We start from the raw sequence: 18,607 nt of genomic DNA, 5'->3' as shown, positions 1-18,607 counted from the left end.
CCAATGGACTTCCTCTCATCACCATATTTGGTAGTGAGTGGAAACACCAACCGGATGCTTCACATTATACATCCGGGGAAATATCTGTCTCATTGTTCTATCTGTGGTGGTACATTGCCATGTTTGCGGAAGTATAATTTCAGTATTTTTCCCCTCTTCACAAATGATTTAGCAACCTTTTTTAACTTTATATTATAACTACATGTCCAGCCTTTATCGATTTCAAGGATAGTACGAAAGAAAAATGAATCTGCCAAAGGGGCCGGATTCTCTCTGTTTCGACAAAGACGTGTTTATGAAGGTAGTTAGCTAACAGTAGCTAAGATAATGTCATTTTTCCAAGCTAACGTTAGCTTGTATTGCCATAGGTCAGCTAGCAGTGATCAGCCAAACTGGCTTCATTCCATGTTATCACATCTTGAGAAGACACTAATTTATATACGCCTAAATTTGTCTCCTCGTATTTAGCCTTCTTCATCAAACTGTTAATGCCCGATTAGAAATGGCAAACAGCTTGCAAGTTAGTTTCTGCTGGACAGATTTTGCATAAGCATTGGCTAGCTAACGTTAACATGTATCATGATTGATCATGTAGTTTTCTTCTTCATATTCTGTTGCATTCAGGATGACTTCGACGTGGATCAGTTTGTTGCTGATTGCAGAAAGCATGTCCAGCTGGAGGAGATGCGCGAGGACCTTGAGATGTATTACAAACTCCTCAAAACAGCCATGGTGGAGCTCATCAACAAAGACTATGCAGACTTTGTCAACCTCTCCACCAATCTGGTAGGTTCCTATGGCTGTCACGTCCAAGATGCTCCCACACCCACACGTGGCATTAATGAACGATACAACCATGCATTTGTAGCCAAATAACAAGTTGGCAATCCTATTTTCTAACGATGTCACTTGAAAGAAACTGGGAGCATCAGCGGAATCTGCTCAGTATGGATGTAGCAATCTAAATGGGTGTGATGATGAGATGCCTGTTTGTTCTTTCAAACAGTTGCTCCAGCTAAGATCAGGACTTTTAAATGTCAATTAGGCCTAATAACTACAGTAGTAGAAGAATAAGGGAGAGAATAATGGGCATACTTGATGTATCATCTATTCAGGTTGGAATGGACAAAGCCCTGAACCAGCTATCAGTGCCACTGGGTCAGTTGCAAGAAGAGGTACTGGTATGTGCTCTGTTTGACTCTTTTTTTCATATTATGATACATTGATTTCACCTTCATTGCTGTTGACTTGGTCACACACTTTGTCCTATTTATGTATGTTGTATCTTTCTCCCTTTATTTTTTTCAGAGCTTGAGAACATCTGTAAGTGAGGTGATCCAAGCCATTGACAACCAGCTATCAAAGCAAGATGACTTGCAAAACAAAAAGGTTCGTTAACCTGGATTTATTCAGTACATGACCAAAAGTATGCGTTTGACCTCTGGGTTTTATGGGTATTATGACTCATAATGTGGCACTCAATGTTATACACTACAGGACGCAAAGTATATGGACACCTGCTTGTCGGACATCTCATTCCAAAATCAATGGCATTAATATGTATTTGGTCCCCCCTTTGCTGCCATAACAGCCTCCACTCTTCTGGGAAGGTGTTCCGCTAAATGTTGGAACATTGCTGCAGGCACTTGCTTCCATTCAGTCACGAGCATTAGTGAGTTCGGGCACTGATGTTGGGCGATTAGGCCTGGCTCACAGTCGACATTCAAATTCATCCCAAAAGGGTTCAGTGGGTTTGAGGTCAAGGCACTGTGCAGGCCAGTCATGTTCTTCCACACTGATCTCGACAAACCATTATTATATTTTTGTTGTTGTATTTTACCCCCATTTCCTCCCCAATTTCAATCTTGTCTCATCGCTGCAACTCCCCAACGGGCTCGAGAGGCGAAGGTCAAGTCATGTGTCCTCCGAAACATGACCCGCCCACTTAACCCGGAAGCCAGTGTCTGAGAAAACACTGTTCACCAGACCACAGAGGTCAGCCTGCAGGCGCCGGGCCCGCCACAAGGAGTCACTAGTGTGCGATGAGCCAAGTAAAGCCCCCCTTGCCAGACCCTCCCCTAACCCAGACGACGCTGGGCTTATTGTGTACAGCCCCATGGAACTCCCGATCACGGCCAGTTGTGATACACCCCGGGATCAAACTCAAGTCTGTAGTGACCCTTCTAGAACTGCGATCTAGTGCCTTAAACTGCTGCGCCACTCGGGAGGCCTCAACAAACTATTTCTGTATGGACTTTGCTTTGTGTTTCATGCTGAAACAGGAAAGGGCCTTCCCCAACGGTTGCCACAAAGTTGGAAGCACAGAATCGTCTAGAATGTCATTGTATGCTGTAGAGTTAAGATTTTCCTTCACTGGAACTAAGGGGCCTAGCCCGAACCATTAAAAAATTGGACTGCCAGATGGTGAAGCGTGATTCATCACGCTAGAGAGCGCATTTCCAATGGTGGCGAGCTTTACACCCCTCCAGCCGACGCTTATCATTGCGCATGGTGGTCTTAGGCTTGTGTGCGGCTGCACGGCCATGGAAACCCATTTCATGAAGCTCCCGACGAACAGGTATTGTGCTTGTTTGTCTATGGAGATTGCATGGCTGTGTGCTCGATTTTATACACCTGTCAGCAACGGATATGGTTGAAATGGCTGAATCCACTCATTTGAATGGGTGTCCACATACTTTTTTTTATATATAGTGTGTCTACCATTTCAGACATTTGTGTTTCTGTAAAATACAGTATATTTGTATGTGTGTAGCTGGATGCTAGAGATGAGTCTGTTTAAACGGTCGTGTTTCTCATTTTTTGTTCCCCTATACAAGATGTGTGTCACAAGACTCATCCAAGTTGTTCGATCAGTAGAGAAGATTGAAAAAATCCTACATTCTCAGAACTCAAAAGACTCAACATCTCTTGAGATAAGCAGGTATGTAAAAAAAAAAAAAACATTTTACGGATTGCATCAGCTTTTTGCTGATATGACATATTATAGTCTCTAACATACGGATGCATCTAATTTAGTGATGAGGCAAGGTCACAGAAAGAAGCCATTACCCCATTTTTTAAAAGTGATTCTCCGGGGATGCATGGCTCTTGACCTTGGCCTCTCCCGAGTCCGTACAGGAGTTGAGGCGATGGAACAAGACTGTAACTACCAATTGGATATCATGAAATTGGGGAGAAAAAGGCGTAAAAAGTACCAAAACAAGTGATCCTCCGGAACATTTGTGTAATTTAAACCAGTAGTCTTGAAAGTGGTGCTCACTAGCCAAAACGGGTCCCCATTTTTTTTGTGCTACTTCATTCAATTGTGTATAGATTATTTGGACGAATCGGGATTGGGCGAAGGCGGTGCGTAAACTGGTGGATGATAGGATGATAAACGTTTCCATTAGATTCCATAGCCACAAAGTCAAATTTGGCTATATCATAAAAATTAATGAATACCAAAATGTGCTTTTTGGCCATGATCAACACGGGCTAAGTTAGTGTAAGGGAGGGGTTTGGCCGACAGTTTTTCCATTAGCGAGGGAGGAGACTCACAATTATTAACTGCATTTCCTCCAGAAGTAAAAATAATAATAATTTGCTAATTTTTCCCAGAAAATTTGACTTTTGTGTAACCGAGATTCAATTGTGTACTATGTCATCCACTTTGTGTGATGTGTTTACATCCTTCTTTTTTGGGCAATTCTTATATGTTACGTAACCTATTTGTACAATATGTGCTTAAGATCCCCGACTGAAACTTTAATTTTGACCTTGCTTTTAATATTTTCTGAGAATATGGCATCCAGCCAGCATTTCAGGGCCTACTCCTATCCCTGTAGCTATGTCAGCTATATTCATCATGTTATGTATTCTATATATTGGTGTATGTTTCAGTTTCTAAGTTTGCTGTTTCTTTTGCTTTGTAGTCCTCTCTTAGCTGGCCAAATTCTGGAGCGGATTGCCACAGAGTTCAACCAGCTGCAGTTCCATGCTGTCCAAAGCAAGGGCATGCCCCTGCTGGACAAAGTCAGGCCTGTAAGTCAGGTCGTATTATTCAACACTGACAGCACCATTGCATTTCTGGGGTTGATTTTCAGTACACAAACTAGATGAAGGTTAATGGTTGAAAATGGCCGTGCCTGCCCAAGATTCCTTTACTGACACTGTCTGTGTATGATCTGTGTTGTAGCGTATTTCCGGCATCACGTCCATGCTACAGCAGTCTTTGGAGGGGCTCCTTATACAGGGTCTCCAGACCTCCAATGTGGATATTGTGCGTCACTGCCTACGCACTTACGCCACCATAGACAAGACCAGGGACGCAGAGGCGCTGGTGGGACAAGTCCTGGTCAAGCCCTACATGGATGAGGTGAGGTTGTGTGGGAGCGGAACTGTCAGGATTAGGTCCTGTATGCTCAGTTGGTAGAGCATGGTGCTTGCAACGCCAGGAATGTGAGTTCGATTCCCGGGACCATCCATGTGTATGCACGCATGACTGTAAAGCATCTGCTAAATAGCATATAAAGATTAATCCAGATTAAGCCTACTCCTGGACTAACAATCATGATTTTTAATTGCATTTAAGTCCAGGCGTAAACTTAATCTGGTTTCTGGGACACTCTCTTAGTGTCCAGCTCACCAATATATTTACGAAATGATGTGGAAATGGACAATTCAAGAACTTAATGTACTGTGTTCTTCTTCAAAGATGAATTCTATGCTTCCTCTACATCACCTGACTATTTTGTTGTCAACAGGTCATCGTTGAACAGCTGGTCAAGTCCACCCCCAATGGCCTTCAAATAATGTACACCAAGCTCTTAGAGTTTGTGCCGCATCACTGTAGACTGCTGCGCGAGGTGACTGGAATGGCCATTTCAAGGTATAGCTGAGCTGGATGTCAATGTTCTGAAGGCATTTCTCCCGACAGATATAAGAAAGTATATGGTAGAATGGCCATAAGGCGCTACAGAGGGTAGTGCGTACAGCCAAGTACGTCACTGGGCCCAAGCTTTCTGACATCCAGGACCTTTATACTAGGCGGTGTCAGAGGAAGGCCCCAAAAATTCATGAGTCATGAACTGTTTTCTCTGCTACCGCACCGGCAAGCGATACTGGAGCGCCAAGCCTAGGTCCAAAAGACTCCTTAACAGCTTCTACCTCCAAGCCATAAGACTGCTGAACATTTAATCAAACGGCCACCCGGACTATTTACATTTACTTTAGTTTATTTAGTAAACATTTTCTTAACTCTATTTTAGTAAGACTGTCTAGCTGATTAATAAGGGCTTGTAAGTAAGCATTTCACAGCGCGTGTGACAAATACAATTTTATTTGAGTTACGTTCATTACCTATGAATTTCTTATTTGTTCTTTCTCATGTCTTTGCTTTCTGCTGTCTGTCCAGTGAAAAGGCAGACATAGTGCCTGGATACGACTTCTTGGTGAACTCTGTTTGGCCTGAAATCATCAAAGGTATCGAGGAGAGAATCCCCTCTCTCTTCAACGCGGGCAACCCTGACACCTTTTATGAGGTACATACTGTAGCGACCCAATCTCGTTCTTCTGGCATCAAAGTAGTCCTATGGCGTCATATAAAACCATTAGAAGCCAGTCTCTTTGTCAGTGTTCAACAGAGCTTGGAAATAGTAATGGAAACACTGACCCTGACAAGTCCTACTCTACTCGTAGGAGAGAGTGACCAGATTCTCATTCGGTTCATGTCTGTATCTATTTTTCAGAGGTACACAATCAGCATGGATTTTGTGAGGAAGTTTGATAGGCAGTGTGGCTCCCAAGCCAGTGTGAGGAGACTGAGAGCTCACGCCTCCTATCAGAGCTTCCACAACAAGTGGAACCTACCTGTCTACTTCCAGCTCCGGTGAGTAGCTGCGTGCTCCATAACCTTTGACTTCTCAAATTAAATCAAATTAATTTATATAGCCCTTCGTACATCAGCTGATATCTCAAAGTGCTGTACAGAAACCCAGCCTAAAACCCCAAACAGCAAGCAATGCAGGTGTAGAAGCACGGTGGTTAGGAAAAACTCCCTAGAAAGGCCAAAACCTAGGAAGAAACCGAGAGAGGAACCAGGCTATGTGGGGTGGCCAGTCCTCTTCTGGCTGTGCCAGGTAGAGATTATAACAGAACATGGCCAAGAAGTTCAAATGTTCATAAATGACCAGCATGGTCGAATAATAATAAGGCAGAACAGTTGAAACTGGAGCAACAGCACGGCCAGGTGGACTGGGGACAGCAAGGAGTCATCATGTCAGGTAGTCCTGGGGCATGGTCCTAGGGCTCAGGTCCTCCGAGAGAAAGAGAGAGAGAATTAGAGAACGCACACTTAGATTCACACAGGACACCGAATTGGACAGGAGAAGTACTCCAGATATAACAAACTGACCCCAGCCCCCCGACACATAAACTACTGCAGCGTAAATACTGGAGGCTGAGACAGGAGGGGTCAGGAGACACTGTGGCCCCATCCGAGGACACCCCCGGACAGGGCCAAACAAACAAACTTCTGTGCATCCTGTACTGACCTTCTGTGCTTGATTTTGCACCATTTAATTATCACCTACCCTGCTGATGTCCAGTCATCAGTTTTACTTCCTGGATATTGTGCTGATATCATGTTACACATAGAGATAAGAAGATGACAGTTACGGGTTATAAGTAACTGTGTCCAACACAAGGCTCCTGATGAATACCCCCTCTAAGGAAATATTGATCCTCTATAGAGTCAACGTGAAGGTTGTTGGACTCTCTGTGCCTTGCACTGTTTGTCAACCAGCCTCTGCACATTTCACAATGGAAAGTCTATCATGCTGCACATGCTTCAAATTGTGTGCTTTCAATTCCATTACAGCTGCATGTTGTGTAATGGCAGTTACTATCTGTTTTACAGTCAAGATTGTTTTGAGAATGCGCTATGCTATTTATCTTATTATAAAGAATAATCATCGTCTTTTGCAATACCATTTCTACAAAAATGGAGATTGGAAAAATCAATTTAGAACTGTTTTGCTCAAAATAAGCAAGCTAGCTTATGTGTTTAATAGCGATGCATTAACTTGTTGTTCCCGATCTCTGTCACAGGTACAAGGAAATTGCTGCATGTTTAGAGAATGCTATTGCTGATGGGTTAGAGGCAGCACCAGGTTAGTAGCTATACTCAACTTTAATGTATAAATGGATAAGTTTATATTTCATTAATCATTACCACAAAAGGCAATATTACATGCTGGCTTATATTACCTGCTCCCTACACCCCCCCCACCCCCCACCACCACCCCCACCCCCTTACACACTCTATTCCTCAGCGGGCAGCTGCTACCACCTGCTGGTGTCCCAGGTGCTGTGGAACAGCTTGGTCAGGTGCTGGGCGGAAAAGGTCTACCTGCCCCCGTTGTCTCACCGCTTCTGGAAGCTCACCCTGCAGCTCATCTCACGCTACTCCAAGTTCCTCACTGAGGTACAGCCTCCAACATGGGAACCCAACTTTCCTCAAACAGGGCAACCCAAAATTCCTCCAACATGGAAACCCAACCTTTCCACTACAATATTAATGCTATTGTACATAGTGTCTATGGATTCAGTGATACCTCTATTAATCTAGTGTTCAATGTAGCCTGCAGCATATGTCAGTATTCCAGTGCTTTAAAGCAGCAGGAATGAACATGTGAATACTATGAAAGGAAATGCTGGTCCTATTAAGTTGTCATGATTGGTGTTTCTGGACCCTGTCTCCTAGATGCTGACTAAATCTCCCTCCACGGAGGTCAGTAAAGACCCTGTGAGGCCCCTCCCCAGCTCCGCCTCCTCCACGTCCAGTCGCACCTCTCAGGATGATGGGGGCAGTGAGAGTGGCAGCCCAGCAACCCTATCTACCAAACAGCTGGTTTTTATAGCCTCCGATGTGGACAAACTACAGGACCAGGTAGTGATATGGACCAATCATGACCAAGATCCTGCAAAATAAGCCAATTAAGTTTTGTACTGTATTTTTTAAATGTAATTTTATTTCACCATTATTTAACCAGGTAGGCTAGTTGAGAACAAGTTCTCATTTGCAACTGCGACCTGGCCAAGATAAAGGAAAGCAGTTTGACACGTACAACAACACACAGTTACACATGGAATGAACAAACATACAGTTAATAATACAGTAGAAATGTCTATATACAGCATGTGCAAATGAGGTAGGATAAGGGAGGTAAGGCAATAAATAGGTCATGGTGGTGAAGTAATTACAATATAGCAATTAAACACTGGAATGGTAGATGTGCAGAAGATGAATGTGCAAGTAGAGATACTGGGGTGCAAAGGAGCAAGATAAATTAAATAAATACAGTATGGGGATGGGCTATGTACAGGTGCAGTGATATGTGAGCTGCTTTGACAGCTGGTGCTTAAAGCTAGTGAGGGAGATATGGGTCTCCAGCTTCAGTGATTTTTGCAGTTTGTTCCAGTCATTGGCAGCAGAGAACTGGAAGGAATGGCGGCCAAAGGAAGAATTGGCTTTGGGGGTGAACAGTGAAATATACCTGCTGGAGCACGTGCTATGGGTGGGTGCTGCTATGGTGACCAGTGAGCTGAGATAAGGTGGGGCTTTACCTGGCAGAGACTTGTAGATGACCTGGAGCCAGTGGGTTTGGCAACGAGTTTGAAGCGAGGGCCAGCCAACGAGAGCGTACAGGTCGCAGTGGTGGGTTGTATATGGGGCTTTCGTGACAAAACGGATGGCACTGTGATAGACTGCATCCAATTTGTTGAGTAGAGTGTTGGAGGCTGTTTTGTAAATGACATCACCAAGTTCGAGGATCAGTAGGATGGTCAGTTTTACGAGGTCAGTACCTTCCAAGAAGACTATTTTTTTTTACACATTTCTTAATAGATGTGGTTTTTAATTTTAAGAAAGACTTATAGGGGTAGGCAACATAACATAGATATGCAATTGCGTTAACCTTGTTATTTTTGCATCATTAGTTTTCTTTACCATTAAACATTTGCCTTTCTCACAGATTCCGGAACTTTCTAAGATGATTATGCAGAAACTGGAGGTCATTGGGTACAAAAACGTTGTAATTGTTGGAGGTATGTCGTCATCATCATGCTTGAAAGATTAAATGCACAAACTGATACCTTGCTCCAGACAGTGTTCAATCATGATACTTATTCCATCAGCTGTTACTGTTCTCTTACTGCAAGTCAGTTGATATAGTGCCTTTTGATTGCCTTTTTGACAAGTGTCCTTCCATGCCCTGTGTTCTCTCCCCAGAGGCCCTAGAAGACTCCAAAGCCTCCCTGTCTGGCTGCATTCCCACCCTGAACAGCAAGATGACTCAGCATTTAACTGAGAGGTGCTTTCGCTTCCTGAAGAGTGCCTCTGAGGTCCCCCGACTATACCGAAGGACCAACAAAGTGAGAAGGCCTGCCGCTCAGGCGTCATCGTCCCAAGACAATGGAGCAGTGCTCCCATTAGGCTTCAACGTTACTAAGATTATTAGAGAACATCTGCTGTATAGTACCAAAATATTGAAAAGTGCACCACAGTCACAGCAGTCACAAGCTTGAAAATATGTGCCTGTTCTTCGTCTACTGTATAGGAAGTTCCCTTCAGAGCTTCTGCCTACATGGACAACGCCCTGCGGCCACTGCACCAGCTCCTGAGCGACTCCAAAGACATGGTGAAGCCCTCCATCGCCCAGGACTGGCTACGGGTCGCACTCAATGACTGCACTCACAGGTAGGGGGACTCTGCTGTCTGTTAGACTTCCTGTGTAGGCAAGTACAGTATACTGTAAGAGATGGCTGGAGACCACTTCATGAATGGGAAAATGAGATCCTGTGAAGATAATTCTAGTCCACATATACAGCTTTCAATTTGAATGCATGCCAAAGTTTTTAGTCCTGGTAATGTGTTCTAATAATATTTAATAAAATTAGGTTGACTCTCTAGGGCTAGTGCAGTGAGTCACAATGTTTTGTCCTAAGAATTGCACCACACAAGGACACAAACTAACAATTGAATTGAATTCATGGACAGTCAACCTCACAAACTTAAGTAGCTTTTTGGTCTGCTCCACCAAGCACAAAATACTAATTTTCCATCTTGACATTGGGCAGATATTTCGAAGCCATATCAGATGTTTTGAGTTCCGTAAAAAAAATGGAGGAAAGTTTAAAGAGACTGAAGCAAGCGAGGAAAACGGCAACCACCAACACGATAGGTACCACTGGAGGCCCCACAGATGACAGCAAGATCCGCCTGCAGCTGGCCTTGGATGTGGAGTACCTGGGAGAGCAGGTAGGGTTCACCCTGTTAGAGAACCCAAACTTATCTTGTATTTGTCCTTTGACTATGTTATAGAAAGACAGTATGTTTAACTCAAACAATGGGAAGGAAGGCAGGTCAGGAAAACCCCAGAATAATTGTTGTGATGGTAAGCCTCCAATACCACAAAGACTCCAGCCACCCGAGTCATCGACTGTTCTCTCTGCTACCGCACGGCAAGCGGTACCGGAGCGCCAAGTCTAGGTCCAAGAGGCTTCTAAGCAGCTTCTACCCCCAAGCCATAAGACTCCTGAACATCTAATCAAATGGCTACCCAGACTATTTGAATTGCCCCCCCCCCCTCTTTTACACTGCTGCTACTCTGTTATCTATGCATATTCACTTTAATAACTCTACCTACATGTACATATTCAATCAAATTGTATTTGTCACATGCCCTGAATACCACAGGCGTAGACCTTCTTTTCTTCTTTTTTTTAAGAATAAGAAATAAAATTAACAAATAATTAAAGAGCAGCAGTAAAATAACAATAGCAAGGCTATATACAGGGGGTACCGGTTAATCAAGGTAATTGAGGTAATATGTACATGTAGGTAGAGGGGCAAATAGTCTGGGTAGCCATTTGATTAGATGTTCAGGAGTCTTATGGCTTGGGGATAATATTACCTCAGCAAAGCGGTGCCCCCGCACATTGACTCTGTACCGGTACCCCCTGTATATAGCCTCGTTAGTGTTATTTTACTGCTGCTCTTTAATTATTTGTTACTTTTCTTTGGGTATTTTTCTTAACTGTATTATTGGTTAAGGGCTTGTAAGTAAGCATTTCACTGTAAGGTCTACCTACACCTGTTGTATTCGGTGTATGTGACAAATAAAATTTAATGTTTGTTTCCCATGACAGATTCAGAAGATGGGTCTGCAACCTGCTGACATCACCATGTTCTCAACACTAAATAACTTGGTCCAAGAAGCACAGGACGTGACTCCATCAGAGCAGGCTGTACCATAATCCTGCACCGATATGAATGTATCTCTATGCTCGTAGTTAGAAGGAAGAAAGCACAATGAGGGACTGGGTCTTATTTATTTTGAACGCTAATCATATGAAAGATGGTATTGAAATCAAGAGACCTTCAACATTTTAATTTTCAATAGTAATTCAATATTTCTTACTGGCCCCCTGACTGTTCATAACAGAAAATATGTAATGTAATAGGGTCAAAGGGGGTTAACCCTAACCCTCTATGCCTGCCTGAGAATTCACTGTACGTTCAATAATGCAAGTTGTCATCATACAAAAGAGATACTGGCAAAAAGTAGACCAGGGCAGCTTCTTGGTTTACTTTTTTAGTGAAGGATAAAGATATTGTACATCGTAAACAGAGTTGGTGAAGGATGAGATTGTAGATTTTTAAATAAGGTGACTCAAAGTTGTAATAACCTTGGTAATAAAAGCTTTCGATCTTTGTATGTTGTTGTGTAAATGTGATTCAAGTTCAGCTGTTATGAGGGGTGACCTGATAAGGCATATCATGAAGCTCAGTGACATTCAGTTCATTTGAGAGACGGGGATCCGACTTCATTATTTACGGTCTGGTTTTGTGAAGATGTTTGTCATTATTAGCCCCATGTTATCTAAACCTTTAAGTCTCAGGAGAAATATAGTCAGGAGCTGTTCCCTTTTTTTTAAAGGATTTTTCAAGACAAATGGACATTTCAACAATAGAGAAACAATGTTTTATTCATGCAATCGCAACAAAACAAACTCTTAGCATAATAGAATATACAAATTCAGACCTTGTCTACCTTTATCATAGCAAACAGTAAGTACATTGCAGTAATTCTACAATGTATATTAGACACAAAGATCTGCATAATGTTAGATATAGGTGTCAGGAAGGCCCTAAAAATTGTCAAAGACTCCAGCCATCCTAGTCATAGACTGTTGTCTCTGCTACCACATAGCAAGCGGTACCAGAGTGCCAAGTCTAGGTCCAAGAGGCTCTTCTTAACAGCTTCAAGCCATAAGACTGCTGAATAGCGAATCAAATCTGTCTCCCCAGACTATTTGCACCCCCCTTGCTGCTACTACTCTCTGCTATTATCTATGCATAGTCACTTTAATAACTCTACATGTACATAATTACCTCAGTTACCTCAACACCGGTGCCCCCCTGCAAATTGACTCTGTACCGGTACCCCCTGTATATAGCCCCGCTATTGTTATTTACTGCTGCCCTTTAATTATTTGTTATTCTTATCTCTTACTTTTTTAGGGATTTTCTTAACACTGCGTTGTTGGTTAAGGGCTTGTAAGTAAGCATTTCACTGTAAGGTCTACACCTGTGGTATTTGGCGCATGTGACAAATACAATTTGATTTGATTTGAATGTGCTCTATGTGAATACATTACATCTTAATACAGCATAATATTGTGTTTTTTCACAAACATGATGTATACATAAGTTCTTAACTCCTGGAATAAATGATCATACTAGTAAGGGAACATGCAATGTTGCATTGATCTGTCAGTACAAACCCGCAAGTCTGCTGATCCAGGAGGCTTTCATGTGCATTCTTCTGCAGCTGGTCACAGATTTGTTATGTTGATGTAGAAGCCCTAAAGAGTCGGGTTTCTGATTTTTCCCAGCATGAGAATGGCATTGGAGTTTCCCTCTACAATAGCGAAGAAGAAGGGCCTGTTGACAGTGAATTTGAGGGGAACCCCTTCATCTTGGGTCTTGTCTTGAGTCTCAGCACCACCTTCAGACATCTCAAAAATGACTTTGTTGAACACCTGGAAGAGATGCACTACTACAATGAGCTCCAAATCACCATTAGATTCCAACAAATTATTGCAAAAGACTATAGGAGTACTAGAGTACCAACAGTTCTTTCCCCCATTCTCTCTCTTTTGTCTATTTGCATTCACCGTACATAGTAGGCTGCAATTTGTAAAGGTACTGTTTAGTTTAGTATCTATCTGCTCCCTATCACAGGTTTAGGTAAACATATTTTTGTTGTTCCTATACCACTAAGGGGGAAATCTAGATCTTACCTTATCAACACTGAACGGCTTCTTACTGCTGAGTCTCTCAAACTTAGCATCTGAACCCAGCAGACTTTTCTCAATCTCAGCTGCCATGTCAAAGAGCAATGACCTTAGGTCAGTCAAGGCTGTCATGGAGAACTTGGGCAGAGACAGTTCCAGGAACCTACAGGGAAAACAACTGACCAGTTTGCACAGTGCTTATTTCTGTCCCTATTCCTGATAGCTGCTACAGTACATGTTCCATTAAAGCTGGAATCCTTAGTTGCTACATCCATTTAAGGACTTATAAATTAACGATATATACCCATTGATTCTTGAAGAATATAACCTATAAATGCCTCATGAGCTTAGTTTAACCCCATCAGAATCCAAAATATAAGCTTCTTTTACTCCATTGTTTGCAAACAATGTAATTGTAAACAAACACTGTATGGCCTCAAAACTTGGTTAAAATTATAATGTTGATATAATGGATGGCCAGTCCTTGCATCCATAGGCTCTGTCTTTGAATTTGAGAGTGGTTACATTTTTCCAGGGCCATACTTCTGCTTTTTACCAAAACACAGGCGGGGTGACGGCTTTATTATTGTTTCAATTAAGGATTCTACTTTTAAAATAGCTTACTATTGATCAATTGATTTTGTCTTTCCACAAATCTTTGTGGCGCAAAGTGTGAACTGGTGTCAGTTGTCAAAAAATAGATATTCTCCTCGGGACAGAAATATTTTGAGCTCCAATATTTCAGTAATAGTTATCAATGTTTAATGCAGCACATAATACAGCACTAGGTGTCATCATAGGTAACATAAATCTGTCAGAAACATTGCAAGATGGAGCTCAGATATTTTCTGACTTACCCCTCCTTCAGATGCCTGTGCCAGCCAGAGATGATGTCTGACTGTAGTTGAGACTCCATGTCATGCAGGCTGCCTCCCTCGTGAGGCAGCACCAGCAGCATGTAGGCCCGTTTGCTCAGAGATAGTTTCACCACGGTGCACTTCCTGTCCTTATCATTCAGGTACTTGTAGGTGCCTGTGTGGGTCATGAGAGGGACCATGACAGTTGTTGTTGCATCAACCTTGAACTCCTGCATGGTAGTTTTCTCTGTCTGGAACGCCTTCCTCCAGTTGCCTGAAAAAGGGAAAAATAGCTTGTTTGTTGCTTATGATGTGGATTTTGTAGAATTGTTTTTGTCTGCTGCTGCAATGTTTTGACACTGCTATTGTACTGTATGTGTTTTTTGGCTTGTGTGAAAACTATGAGTGTTTACCTTTGAAATGGACAGAGCTGACAAACAGTAGATCTGTGGTTGAGCTAAGGTCCTTGAACACGCTCGTGATTTTCCTGTCTGATGTCTTCTGGATGAAGTTGTTGATCTGGGTCTCAGCTTCCTGGGGTTGGGAGAAATCCACTGCTCTGATGTATGAGGCATCAGAGAAGTCCTGGGTGCCTTGGACAAAGTCCTTCGAGAGGTCAGCGCCCTTGCGAGCAAAGGCCCACACACAAGTGTTGATCTCATCCTTGGGCCCGTCCACCAGGGAATTGATGTCCTGCAGAGTGCGAAGAACATTGTGGCCGTCCACTAGGGAGACACAGTCGTCTCTGTCCGTGTCCCTGTTCAGTCCCAGCAGCTGCTGGTAAGGGATGGCTGTTTTTTTGGAGGCCCCCAGGTACAAGGTGACCAGAGAGCCAAAGGTGTTCATGGGCGAGAGCAAGGTGTTGGAGTCCTTTTGCTTGCTGCTCAGAGCCTTGTACATCCGGAGGCCCAGAGAGTTGAGCAGCTCTGCCAGTACAGCAGTGCGCTGAGTGACTTTCTGTTTCAGTCTGTCAGTGCCTGAGAAGTCTCGAGTGTCAGGCACCACACTGTCATTGTTAAGGGGGGTCAAAGGGACAGTCTCCAGAGGTTTGGTCACTTCGGTTTTGATGGTCTCACAGCTGACGTTCTCAGAGGCGAAGAGGTTAAACGGGTGGACATATACACGGTTCGCTAGGCCTACCGAGAGGCAGGAGAGCAGAAGGAGAGGGCAAAATATATGACGCATGTTCTGCCTTTTTGGCCAGAAATTTCCTTTGAATATTTCTGTGAAGAGATAGAAAAGGGTCATAGGGTTTATTCTGTCAGTGTCTGTTACTATTTCAAGCCATGGCTTTGTTATCAATGTTTACCATCTCATATCATGATTGGCTGCCTGGAACATTGAGCTGAGGTCACTTGTCTAGAACACACCCCCGCAGGTAAGGACACCAGATAGCATATGAACACGTCATAAGCCATTAAAAACATGTTTAGAAGAACAGGAAATTAGCTTTAAAATTGCAACATTTTCTCTCAGCCTCATAGCAAAATGTTTAGAATAGCAGGAAATTAGCTCTAAACAGAAACATTTTCTCTCAGCCTCATGGCAAAATGTTTAGAATAGCAGGAAATTAGCTCTAAACAGAAACATTTTCTCTCAGCCTCATGGCAAAATGTTTGGAATAGTAGGAAATTAGCTCTAAACAGAAACATTTTCTCTCAGCCTCATGGCAAAATGTTTAGAATAGCAGGAAATTAGCTCTAAACAGAAACATTTTCTCTCAGCCTCATGGCAAAATGTTTAGAATAGCAGGAAATTAGCTCTAAACAGAAACATTTTCTCTTAGACTCATGGCAAAATGCAGGCTTGCTAAGCGGGGGTCTAAGCGTAGGGCAGCAAAATTGCACTACGCCACTGGCTGAGGTCTGTCTGTCAGTCATTGATTTATTTTTACTTTATCTGTCCTTTTCTTTTTGGATAGTGAATGGGATGCTGGCTCGCCTTCAGCTGCAGAGGTCAGTGGGTTAGAGGTTAGGCCATAGCAAGTACATATGGAACTGACCACAGAAGAAAAACAGCTTAGCCACTATCCAAACATACGTCCAACCCTAAATTCTGATCGTATAGATCTGCTAAGGGGAGCTAATTAATATCTTGGCTTAGACAACTCTTACATCCCAGTTAGCAAAATGACATTGAAAATATATTTATTGTAGGTTCTGAATGAAAGGTGGAAATAAATAAGAATATTTTCTGTGCGTTGAAAATATGTATTTTCCAGACATTGAAAGGAAATTTTCTGGACGTTGAAAATATGTATTTTCCGACCGTTGATTTCAGTTAAATTTTTGGTTCCGATTTAAAGTTGAAAATACGTATTTTCCAGACGTTGAAATCAGGTTCATTTTCGGTTCTAAATGAAAGTTGAAAATAAATAATTTACGGACTCGATTCTATGGCCAAATTTTAACTACACATACATTCTCAATAAGTAAGCATTATATCACAATAATATTTGTTCTATCCATGTAACATTTAACTGAAGATCTGCTCCCATCTATCACATGCATTTACATTACATTTTCTAAAGCTTATAAAACTGGTGGCAACATAGTCCAACCTATAGAGTAAATCAACAGACCACTTCAACTACAATAACATTCTCAGTAATGGTTACAGAAATATATTTTTTATTTCTTTGACTGTGATATGTTGTTGTTTATCTACCTGTTGTTTATCTAGAGCACAAGAGAGTACAGTACAGTTAAATTCAGTAGAGTACAGCACAGTTTAGTTCAGTAGAGTAGAGTACATTCGAGTAAATTAGGGTACAATATAGTACTTTATACTACACTATACTCTACTGTGCTGAACTATACTTTACTGTACTCTACTGTGCTCTAATGTATTGTACTGCACTCTACTGTACTGTAGTATGCTCTACTTTTATTTACTGTACTGTACTCTGCTGTGCTGTACTGTGCAGTACTGTAATGTACTCTGCTGTGCTCTACTGTACTGTACTGTGCTGTCCAAACTTGTGAAACATAGATGTCTATGTTTGGCCCAAATAAAGGCCGGTCCGGACTGGCCTTGATTTCAACATCCATCGACGTCTGGTCCGGACCGGCCTATATTTGGGCCAAACATAGATGTCTATAATCGGTCAAATTTGATCTGGTCCGGACGTGAACCAAACATAGACGTCTAAGTTTGGGCCAAATTAAGGCTGATACGGACTGGACCAAACAAATGACGTCGGCGTCAGTCCATGCTAAGTGGGATAGGCCTACTTATCCATAAATACCACTTTTTTCAAATGATCACTCCATATTGTTACTTAAACATAGCCTATGAAATGTACTTTATTATTGTGTTGGATGACTACCAAATAATGAGAGTTCTGGAAGTACAGAACAAACACAAGAGCCCCCTCTTTCTGGGAATACATGGCCTGGATTAATGATTAGGTTTACAGTAAGCAAAGATATTGGGTCATGTAAATACATTTAAAAAATGCTGAAATTCTCTTTTTTGTACACTGTTTGAATGCTTCCCTTCTCCTTCCCTTTTCTTAAACAAGGTACAGAATATGTTTCCAACAAATACAGTATTGTATGGTAAAACCCAGAAGTGTTGCTGGAGTAAGTCTCCTTGTTTTAATTTAAAACTTGAAGACATTCACTATCTTGATAAACAGAGGTCAATATTTTTTACATAGATTTTTAAGACAAATCATATTCCCTCTCTCATGTCTCCTGAATCACAGCTTTTTGATACGCTATAAAAGCAAACACTGTACTTCTGTACAAGTACATTGAAAGTGAATTGAGAAAGCTTTGCCTTACCTTGTGATGGCTTGCTATTGCTGTAGCCTAATTGAGGTCAGCAGTGGACTTGCTGTCTGTCTTAAAAAAAACGAATAGCTCTGAACCCCTGAGTTACTCATTAACTAGACCATTGCGTCACTGAGTATTCTGTGATGTTCCAGAGTGGCTTTTGTACTTGCTGATAAATAAATTGCTCAGAGCAGAAGACCACCCTGTTGTACTTGTGCCCAATGTATTTACTCTGAACATGACGCAAGCAGTGGTTTGCGGGATTAACTGACTTTCACAAGAGGAAACCAGGAAATTGTGTCAGACAGGTTTTCCATCTCTTGGGTTGGAATCACAAAGTGTGTAAGAAAAATACAATGTGTTTGTGTATGTTTGTGGGAGTGTGAATGTGAGTGATAAACTCCACAAGTTCTTGGTGCATTGCAGCAAGCCTTTATAGGAAAAGGTCAACATTATAGTTTGGCTGCACCCACTGAACATCTGTTGTTTTTACATCACAAAATATGATAACACTTTGTTGTCAGCGCCCTAAATAAGGTTTATATCACACATTTAATTTATAGATATAATAAATGATAATGTCAGTTTATGTCAACCACTACATGTTATGCA

General features: G+C 42.1%; 2 protein-coding genes across 3 annotated transcripts; one reads left to right on the top strand and one right to left on the bottom strand.

The window, feature by feature from the left end:
* The first annotated feature begins 88 nt into the window (after positions 1-88).
* Positions 89-11,774, top strand: cog2 (component of oligomeric golgi complex 2). 2 transcript variants are annotated; one of them, XM_064950324.1, is made up of 18 exons: positions 89-301; positions 625-786; positions 1,116-1,175; positions 1,309-1,389; positions 2,838-2,941; positions 3,933-4,041; positions 4,196-4,375; positions 4,764-4,888; positions 5,414-5,540; positions 5,748-5,887; positions 7,108-7,169; positions 7,332-7,483; positions 7,763-7,948; positions 9,033-9,105; positions 9,290-9,432; positions 9,618-9,757; positions 10,138-10,318; positions 11,209-11,774. In XM_064950324.1, exons 1-18 carry the CDS (start codon positions 245-247, stop codon positions 11,314-11,316), a joined length of 2,190 nt encoding a protein of 729 aa, XP_064806396.1. In that variant the 5' UTR covers positions 89-244; the 3' UTR covers positions 11,317-11,774. The 2 variants fall into 2 exon arrangements, with proteins under 2 accessions (XP_064806396.1, XP_064806395.1); XM_064950323.1 differs by having other exon boundaries at positions 1,116-1,181.
* A 258-nt stretch (positions 11,775-12,032) lies between these two features.
* On the bottom strand, positions 12,033-18,182 carry agt (angiotensinogen). The gene is made up of 5 exons (XM_064950326.1): positions 18,005-18,182; positions 14,630-15,439; positions 14,217-14,490; positions 13,366-13,522; positions 12,033-13,104 (listed from the first exon to the last, which is right to left on the bottom strand). The coding sequence occupies exons 2-5, from the start codon at positions 15,399-15,401 to the stop codon at positions 12,928-12,930; spliced, it is 1,380 nt and encodes a 459-aa protein (XP_064806398.1). The 5' UTR covers positions 15,402-15,439; positions 18,005-18,182; the 3' UTR covers positions 12,033-12,927.
* Positions 18,183-18,607: the final 425 nt, after the last annotated feature.

The sequence above is a fragment of the Oncorhynchus masou genome, chromosome 31 (genome assembly GCF_036934945.1).
Source record: "Oncorhynchus masou masou isolate Uvic2021 chromosome 31, UVic_Omas_1.1, whole genome shotgun sequence".
Taxonomy (NCBI): domain Eukaryota; kingdom Metazoa; phylum Chordata; class Actinopteri; order Salmoniformes; family Salmonidae; genus Oncorhynchus; species Oncorhynchus masou.
The sequence above is the reverse complement of the archived record's forward strand: the minus strand, read 5'-3'. Positions and strand labels throughout refer to the sequence as shown.

Bases quoted from the DNA above. Each gene is read 5' to 3' on its own strand.
- agt (XM_064950326.1), bottom strand. From the start codon at position 15,401: ATGCGTCATATATTTTGCCCTCTCCTTCTGCTCTCCTGCCTCTCGGTA. The intron at 14,491-14,629 runs GTAAACACTCAT...TCCCTTTTTCAG, and splicing joins CAGCTCTGTCCATTTCAAAG to GCAACTGGAGGAAGGCGTTC. The intron at 13,523-14,216 runs GTAAGTCAGAAA...TTTTCCCTGTAG, and splicing joins CACAGGCATCTGAAGGAGGG to GTTCCTGGAACTGTCTCTGC.
- cog2 (XM_064950323.1), top strand. From the start codon at position 245: ATGAATCTGCCAAAGGGGCCGGATTCTCTCTGTTTCGACAAAGACGTG. The intron at 7,170-7,331 runs GTTAGTAGCTAT...TCTATTCCTCAG, and splicing joins TGGGTTAGAGGCAGCACCAG to CGGGCAGCTGCTACCACCTG. The intron at 10,319-11,208 runs GTAGGGTTCACC...TTCCCATGACAG, and splicing joins TGGAGTACCTGGGAGAGCAG to ATTCAGAAGATGGGTCTGCA.